Source organism: Pelmatolapia mariae, linkage group LG2, assembly GCF_036321145.2.
Source record: "Pelmatolapia mariae isolate MD_Pm_ZW linkage group LG2, Pm_UMD_F_2, whole genome shotgun sequence".
In the NCBI taxonomy this organism is placed as follows: Eukaryota; Metazoa; Chordata; class Actinopteri; order Cichliformes; family Cichlidae; genus Pelmatolapia; species Pelmatolapia mariae.
The window spans coordinates 1,907,501-1,916,951 of NC_086228.1; the positions used below are offsets into that span (position 1 = coordinate 1,907,501).

The 9,451-nt window shown below is 41.0% G+C and overlaps 1 protein-coding gene across 2 annotated transcripts in view; it reads right to left on the reverse strand.

The window, feature by feature from the left end:
• The window catches only part of LOC134638949 (protein mono-ADP-ribosyltransferase PARP14-like), a 37,027-nt gene extending 28,894 nt beyond the window's left edge, over window positions 1-8,133 (reverse strand). Inside the window, exons 1-6 of one of the 2 annotated variants that reach the window (XM_063489937.1) lie at window positions 7,722-8,133; window positions 6,943-7,025; window positions 4,467-4,494; window positions 4,149-4,217; window positions 3,232-3,405; window positions 2,452-2,577 (exon numbers count right to left, since the gene is read on the reverse strand). In XM_063489937.1, the coding sequence (XP_063346007.1) occupies window positions 2,452-2,577; window positions 3,232-3,405; window positions 4,149-4,217; window positions 4,467-4,494; window positions 6,943-7,025; window positions 7,722-7,905 (664 nt within the window). In that variant the 5' untranslated portion in view covers window positions 7,906-8,133. The remainder of the gene's footprint in view (window positions 1-2,451; window positions 2,578-3,231; window positions 3,406-4,148; window positions 4,218-4,466; window positions 4,495-6,942; window positions 7,026-7,721) is intronic. The other variant, XM_063489931.1, reaches the window with a different exon arrangement.
• Between the last annotated feature and the right edge of the window lie 1,318 nt (window positions 8,134-9,451).

Here is a 9,451-nt window from a genome sequence, read left to right on the forward strand (position 1 = left end):
CCAGCACTAATGTCAGCTCTATCGATGCATCGGGGAAAGTATCTTCTGGAGTGTCGAATCCACCCTCTGCAGGACTCTGCTGTGGTGTCATCACAAGCTGCATCCATAGCTGCTAGCAGGGTCATTTGGGTATGTGGATGCCTGTCATATACCTTCCACCTCCAGGAAGAGAAAAACTCCTCAATTGGATTTAGGAATGGAGTGTGAGGAGGAAGAAACTCCATAAGCATCCTGTCGTGTGCTGCAAACCACTGCCTGACTACAGCAGAGTGATGGAAGCTAACATTATCCCAAACCACTACATACATTGTCCGATTGTCACCAGGATCATCCCTTTCATTTTGTGGGATTAGGTCCCTATAAAGAGCGTCCAGTTTTGTAGATTCAGTATGCACCTCATGCCAATCCTGTCTGTTGGTTTACATTATATATATACTTGTAGGGTAGGGGATACTGTAACGCAATTCACCTGTGACTGGGTAGAAGAGGCTTTTCATTGGTTGCAAGTAAGAGTAACACACACCAATTTTCATTAGTGTGAGATAAGGTTCACCTGAGAAAAGTAATTTATGGAGATTTTCATGGAAACTCCTTAAAAATAGGGTTTTCAAAATGGGTGTACAAATTGTTTGACAAGATGTTCAACAATTTTGAGTGCACTGACACAAGCAATGAAATGAAGACTATTACTTGTATGGACAATGACTATTCAGCCGGTACAAGTATAAATAATTGTGACATTCATGATGAAAGCAAGGAGATAGTGATGAATAGCAAGTCAAAAGTGACCATTCTTTAGATATTTGTACTTACTCAACTGCTTCATGTCCAAAGGCATTTGCCTTTGGACGAAATGAACATGAAACCGCCACAAGGTTGTGCCAAAACGACTACATGTTGTGGAGGTTGAACTAACTGTTGTGCAAAGTGTAATTCTGTTGTGAGAAATGCACCAAAGCAACTGAGAAAAACTGTAAGTGGATTGATATTTGTCGAACAATTAAAGGTAAGCAGTGTTCATTTGTAACTTTTGTTTTTCGTTAACTTTCTAAAACTTCTTTAGTTCTACAAAGATATTCCATAGAAGTCATTTTTATACACAGTCCCTGTTTTGTAGAGGCTTATTCCAGCCCTAAGTTGTTTACGATTTTGACACCTACCATGTATGTGGTAATGAGGTAAAAGAGTGTTCAGTCCAACTCAGCTCCAGAGAGATTGATTTAAAGAAACACTCTGGATTGTGGTGAGTAGAAGACAGAAAGTGTGGAGCTACACTGTCCAAATTTGTGGGAGTGAAGGGTTAGGCTTGGACAATCTATTTGCCCAAGATGGCGCAGGTGTTTGTGGCTCGCCGTCTACCTGTCTTACCTGTTCTGTTTTTCATGTTATTGATAATTTAAACTTTGCTCCAGTTTGCGTCTTCTTTGATAATTTATGATCAACCAACTCTCCTCCACATTCGATCCTCTGTGGATACACTGTCCTGGCAGCTCCAAGAAGACGTCCTCCAAACTGTTCTGACAGATGTTCCTGAGGATCTTCGCCGGCCGACGTGGGTTCCTCTCCGTAGGAAACACCGCAGGAGAGGGGGAAAACAGGCAGGCATATCAGTGAGGTTTAAAAACTACGTTGTGGTTTTCTTGACAGCTGATCCGCGTTGCTTCCTGGATGGTCTATCTTCGGATCATGCTTGGTTTGTTTTCTGGCGCTCCCTGGAACCTCTCCAGCAATGGATTAAGCCGGTATTACCCAACCTCTGTGACCAACTTCCACGGCTAGCGTGCCTCGTCTCCGTAGAGGCGGTGTTGTCCCCGGGAATTTCTGCCCGCTGGATCATGCATCCCAGCCAGTCTCTGGTTTGAGGTAGATTAGCTTGGCTCTGGCGAACACCAGATTGTTAGCTAACATGACCTTTATCCTCCGTGATTTCTTCACCTCCCGGGACTTGGATTTCTTATTTTTGATTGAAACTTGGCTTAACCCTGGTGAGCTAAGCCGTTTTTCTGAACCTATCCCCCCTAACTGCAAGTTTTTTCCCTCGTGGGAAACTGGTCACGGCGGAGGTCTTGCAACTGTTTTTAAAAACTGTTTTTAAATACCGACAGCTCACCGCTCATACTTATGGCAGGTTTGAACTACAATTATTTTTGTTGGATCTGCATTCATCAGGGATCTTACCAAGATTTGACAGACAGGAGAGGGTTTTCACACTGTTAAACTGAACATTTAACACTGTTAAATGTTCAGTTTCTATTCCATATGTTAAAACAAGATACAGACGGGCCATTAATAACTGACATATAAAATGATCTTGTGGGCCGTATGTTTGACACCCCTGCGTTAATGTAATCATCTTATTTTTGCAAGCAGAGGAGTTGCCTCTGGATAATTAATGTATTGATTATCCAGAGGCTTTTACATACAGTCTGTGGTTTTTAGGAGTGCATGTACCTTCAACCACAGTCGGAGGAAGACTCTCCACTCGGATGTTCGTTGCTGCCTCCAGAGGCCGAGCGGTCAGTCCTTGTTTCTTCATCTTTGTGCTGGTCTGACTTACAGAGAGGAATCTCTCCACATCTGCAAAATAATCCAGATTAATCCTTTCAGACTGAAACTGTTTCATCAGAGGATGAGAGAGAAGAGCTGCGCTTAAAACTGTCTTTTTTTTTTTTATTTCTAATAGACCTTGTTTCAAGGTTAAAATCAAGGTTTAATCTTAAAGACTGAGCAAAAATGAGCTTTCAGTGATCAAAAACATAAGATATGATCTGTTTATTAAAAACTGTCCAGTGATATCAGCTCTATAATGTTTTTAAGGATATTTGAAAGACACGGTTTGAAAGTAGACATCTTAGTCACATTTCCAAAATATGGGAAATGTGATCTGGGGTTGGATACAACGTGAACACTGAGCTCAGAGGTGGAGTGAAAGTTCATACCCAGGAAAAAAGCAACCCACATGTTTTTAAAAACCTCCCCAGTGGACAGCTTACATTAAGATAAAAAAAATTTATATTTCAAGATTTCTAAAATCATATATTAAAATAATTATTAAATTATAGTTTTATTAACATTTTCGGTAAATATGGACTAATCTGCACAATTTCTCTGAATGCTGCATAAAGAGAATTTTAAAGTTTCAAAATCAGAATCAAATGTTTTAACAAAGGGGATCTGGGATGCCTGCCCTGCAGTGTAGTGTGTGGGAGGAAAAGTCCAGGTGTGTCCTACCTGCAGGGCTTTTGAATGTGACCACGGTGCTGTTGGATTCCCAGATGCTCTCCATGCTGTAGCTGTTCTCATCCAACCCGGAGATGTTCTCCACCAGCATGGAGAGCAGATCTGTGGACATGTTGTCTGTGACGTTTTCCAAAACCACCGCACAGCTCTGAGATGACTCTGAGTCTGAGAGAAACATGAGTCAGAACCAGCCCATCAGTGTTGGAGGAAAATGATTCTTAATTCCAGGCTGTTATTCCCTAAAACTTTCCTTCATAGAGTCACAGAATTTGAGACTAATCAGATCTGAGTTTGTTCACTTAAGACTGAAATCACGTGTCCGTTTCCATAACACTAGCGTGTAATCATTATTTATTTCTAATAAAAATGTAGTAAGCTGACCTCCTCACTGCTGTGTCCCATAAACCTCTGATGGGAGGACCCACTCCATCAGGACCACATGGTCAAGAACATGAACGGGCTCTCTCATCTATAAGGCCTGAGAGCCTCATAAACACTGACACTACATCATATAATAACAAAGTCACCCCCCCCCCGTCTCTATGCATTTCTCTATCCTGACTATTATACTTGCACACACACACATTTACTCCACACTGTGAACATCAGCACAATCCACAGTCCACAGATCCACACACGCTGCTGTTCTCTTCACACAAGCTCGGTTTTAATACATTTACTGTCACACTCAGACATTTAGTTAATGCTAAAGTTCACTCAGTGCATGTGTGACCACAGCTTATAACAGCAGAGGATCCCAGTGGAATTATTATCACAGATAAACAACAACAAACTGTCACATACAGAAATATTAAATTTGAACCAGTTCCAGCTTCGATAATGGGATTCACTGTGGCACAGTTTTCATATTTACTGTCACAACATTTGTTCCATCAGTTTGTTTTTACCCTCTTTGCTGGCAGCAGCAGCTCCATTTCCAGGTTCAGCCTGTGGCTTCTTTGAGTCTGACGATGAGTCTAAGAATCAAGAGGATCCAGTTTGTCCAGTTTAGAGTAATAAAGTAAGAACATGTTTAACAAACGTATCTGACATGTTGACAGATCAGTTTATGATGTGAATGTGCTTCAGCTTAAAGAAAGTCCAGTAAAATCTTCCTTCAGTACCACAAACATTCACTGCAGCTCATTTCACATGAAGAAGAGGCTGAAAAACTAAATAAACAGTGATGATGAAAACTGAGGAGAGGAGCTGAGAGGAGGATTTACCTGAGACATCGTTGCTGCTTGTTGGGCTCTGAGAAAAAAACAAAAATAAGATTTAATCTAAAAAAAAATGTCTGCCATCAGTTTCACAAGTAGTATATCAAAATGAAAACATAACTGTAAATTCAGACACGTGAGGTTGTGCTGAAAAGAATGAGACCAAACAAGACAAAATAAATAGTTTTAAAGGTGAAATGTAGAAGAAACATCAAAGTAGTTAAAAATGGCCAATTATAGCCTGGACCCCAGAGGGTTAATGTTTATTTTAAAGTAACGCAATAGTTACTTTTCAAGTAATTAATTACTTTTAGTATCTTGTAACTCAGTTACTAACTCAATTACATTTTGAAGAAGTAACTAGTAACTATAATTTATTACTTTTTCAAAGTAACTTTCCCAACACTGCTTATATATTGTGTGTTCTTTGCTCGTGACTGGTCCGTCTGTATCACCCCTGCATGTCTTCCCTGTGTTGCCTCAGCGTTACCTCCGTCAGCTTTCTCTATGTTTCCCGGTTCCTCGTCCCTCAGCTTATGTTTATGCTTAGCTTTCCTCGGTGTAGGTTTTGTTAGTTTTCTCTGTTCCACCTGTTGCTGTATTGATCAGCTGTAAATAAAGACTTGCTTTCTGTCCAAAACATTCTCCTGCATCCGTGTCTGCATTTGGGTCCTCATTCTACTATAATTCTACATGTTTGACAGAAGCATGTCTGATTACGATCATCTGACCTGTGTGACTGTGAAATTCCCAGCCTCGTGTTTTTCACCAGGCTGTCCACCTTTAAAACCTGCATCTGTATCTGAGACTCTCTGGTTTGTATTTGGGAAACTTTGAACACAGCAGATCGTGCTTCTCTTTTCTTCAGGTGTCAGAATCCACGACACCTTTCCTTCACCTCATGACTTTCCAAAAATCCAGGAAGGTGATTTTAGGAAAAAGAGAAAGGTTATTACATCATACCTGTGATTTTTCTTTAAAGAGTCCAGTGTTGACATATTTTAGTCATATTTAGCGACACTGTGGCAGTGAAGGACTCGACGACAGCAGCATTGAACTTTTTAAACGTCTTTTATTTTCTGTCTTTCCGGCTGCCCTGCTTCTGCACACACAGCCCTCCCCTCAGGTCCCAGTAACATCTTTAACAGGTCAGATGTGATTGGATGATGAGGTCAGCTGTGTGAGTCAGACTCCCCTGACACCACACCCTGAACTCACTGCTCCACCCCTCCTCTGCAGCTCGCAAGCCACACCCCCCCACAGTGATTGTTATATAACACTTTAGTGCTCAAACACTAACAGAGCTTTATACAGCACGCCTTGTTTATCCATTCATACTTTCTTCTGTCAGAGCTTTCTCTCTAACACTCACAGTCTGATGGAGAACTACTTCAGGTTAGCACCCGGGCCAAGGATATCTGTCATGCAGACTGGAGCAGATGGGGATCAAACCATCAACCTTCCGATTAGTAGACGACCCGCAAGCCCTCCTGGGTCACGGATGTGAGAAGTGTAAACTGGGAGGTTTAGAGGTGAAGCTGTGATTTCACTGCCTCATAAACTTGAAGAGAACGTATCATCATCATGTCAGCCAGGGTGGTTATTATTGGAGTTCAGAGGAGCCACACCCGATCACACAGCAGCATGCAAAACACACAAACAGCAACGACAGAAGGAGGAGAAGCTGAAAGTGAAAGTCAGGCTCCTGCTGCCGTCACACAGCCAGGAATTTATTTCCACCCATGAAGAAAACACCTTTAAAACCCGCCTCACAGACTGAAGTTCACCCTCTCATAAGGACAGCTGATCCCTCCTCCATGCTGTTATTAAGATTCTTTGGACTGATCAGCACTGAAACAAGAATCCAGATCTCACTCCCTACATCACAAACATGAAGCCACTTCAGTGACTCCATGATTATCCACGTTCCTGCCCTTTATGGGATAAAAATCTGCCAAACAGTTAACTGAAGTTACATATACAAAAATAGGGGAAACTATTTTTGCCCCTAAATTAACCCTAAAATGAATCTGATCAGAGAACCAGTGAAAATATTCACCTTCCTTTAATAACTGGCTCGTCCTTTTCTGCAGGACGTTTGTGTTAAACTTTCCTGTGAAATGAAACTCTGGAGCTCTGAATCTGTTTGTGCCCTGAGCTGATAAGAAGCTCAGCAGCCATAAAACTCCTGCGTGGATTATTTTACAGTCAGTATCTGATGTTTCCAGAGCTCTGATCAGGTCAGAATCACAGCTTTAGGACCGAGACTAATGTCACAGCTTACAAGTCAGAGTTTTCTGTTTTTAAAGAACTAACTGTGATATTTGTATAAAGGGAGGCGCTCAGTGAGAGTTTATGGAGTGATAAAAACCTAAAGGTGCTTAGTCCAAAGAGCTGAACCCAGAGCAGTGATAGTGAGCAGCAAACATGAAAGTCTGAGTGAGGAAAAAAATCCACATGAAACATCTAAAACTGGACTTACTGCTTCTGAGCTCAGCCGCAACTGGATGGTTTTACTGTCCAGGATGATCTCATGATTCTTCCTCGCGAGGACTCGCTCTCTCACTGAAATCACAGCACACACACACACACACACACACACACACACTTTTAATGATCAGCTGTTTGTAAGAAAGTAAGAAACTAATCCCTGCCTGCTTCCACTTCCTGTGAATAAAAACCTGCTTCCTGTCATGTTTTTGGTGACAGCTGCTGAGTATCAACGCCACACAGACTCCTGGTGTGGAATCATTTTCACGCCTTTAAATACACGTTTCTAAAAGTGATTTCCACGCATGAAGCATGGAAATAAAACCCTGCAGGAGCTCCGCACTGAAGACATCAGAGCTCCTGATCTGTTTCATTAACCAGAGGAGCTGCGCCTCAACAACAACAGGAAGGAGTGGCGCTGGAGGGTGAAGTGCATGCTGGGAAATCATCGCAGAGGCTCTGGGTGTTTATTAGCCAGCTTCAATAACCGGACAGATATGAAAATATGAAGAATGAAAGCGTTTTAAAGCTGATGTAAGTCAGCTGCTCTCTGAAACTTTCCTCTCTGAGCTGAAATGTTAAAAATATGAAGTTTTGAGATCCTTCAAAGCTTTGTGGCCAAACTTTCGCTGCAGTCTGTCCTGTCACAGTGAAACTCAGACCTGTTTGTTCCATCGTTACACTCACAGGCTTTTGAGCCCTTCGTCTGTTCGTGTTTTTCATTATTAAATGATTTATTTTACTATCTGAACCATGATGAAGCGGACTCACCCTCCGGTGAGCTGAAGTAAACGGCCGCCCTCGGGGCTCCTTCCTCCGCCTCCACCCGGCAGTCTCCTCCGCTCGACTTCTTCTTGCTCTGGAAGTAAATCTGTAGTTTGTTCTTCAGGGCTTTGGTCTGAGCCGGAGTCCAGTCCCCCTCCACGGTCACAGGCGGACACTCGGATCCCTCCATCCTGCCGTCCGCTCACACACACACTGACACTGACAGCTGAACACACTTCAAACTAAACTTTACTTTCACTTTCGTTTTTCACAAACAGCAAGAACACCGGAGCCTGACTCACTGCTTATTCTGACACACGAAACTTAACTGTACAAACACGTTTCTGTAACCACTCATTCCTTACATTCAGAATTATTTTACTAGTTTAGGATATCTGATAAAACTCAAGTCAAATATTATTTAAGGCCTTTTGTAATGTTTGAAAGCATAAACACGCAGAGAGAAAACCCAATACATAAAGAAATGCATGAATACATTTATAGATAAAATACTAGAAACCACAGAAAACGCCACATTTATTGAAGCGAGGCTGTAAATGCAGTGTAAATATTGATATTTCTGAAAAAATGAGATGTAATAAACCTGATAATGACAGCTGTTAATGTGTAATATGCATTAAAAGAAAAAAAATCTACAGTAATAGTTTAAAAAGGTGACATAATTAAAAGTGAGCATAAGCAGTTTTAATGAAAACTAATATTTTAGATTTAATTATGTTTCATTATTTTAAAAGTGTTGTAAAGGGAAGCTTACGTGTATTGTTTCAAGTACATTTTGTTTTTCTCTATAAACCTGTTAGAGCTTAATATCGCCCCCTGGTGGACACAGCTGCATATTGCGGTGGGTGTTGTTTTGAATTTGCAGAAAGAAAGATGGAAAGATGACCCTCTGTCTCATGACCTTTCGTTTAGCAATCAGCTGATTTATTTCCCGTCACTTGACAGAGAGATTACATGTTTGAAATTTACTTCTGACTTTACTTTCTGCAAAATGATCCAAAAACAGGAAGTTAACTAATGACCTATAATAAACATGCATTAGAAGTCTATCATAGGAGATCATGTGACATTTAGAATAAACAAAATTCATTTCACAACATTAATGATGATTCAGGAAAAGTTAATTTATTGATTTCAAGTCTTTCTGCTGCAAATGAGCTCAAAGATTTGAATGTTTCAGAAATTCACACAGGAACTTTTACAGGTCAGTTCTTAAATCTAAGGTGCAAAAATATTTTTATGACAACATGAGACGACGTTCTGTTTATGGACCCACTGACTGGTTTGTTCTTTCATGATAACAAACACAGTGTTAAGTGATTGTTGAACTTAAGGTTTCTTTGGCTGCTTTGTTTTCACCTGGAGAGGAACAAGAACCGTGATGAGCATCAGGAGGAGGAAGAACCACTTTAACCAAAACAGATTCAAATATTTGTGCTGCTGTTTAAAATGACTGCTGCCCTGGTGCAGGTGTAGGACACCTGCAGTTACCTGGTCCTTTGAGGCATATTCAGCAAACAAGACCTGACAGACATCTTAGTTCCCACAGCTGTACAAAGAGTTCAGTTTGAAAGAAAAATCCGTGATCAGATTTATGTTCAGTTGAAATGATTGACACGTCTCTCTGTGACTACACTACCCATGATTCTTAGCTGGTCTTAGCTGCATGATTCTTGTGCTGTGCATTAAGAGGGCAATTAGATATTTGAATCATA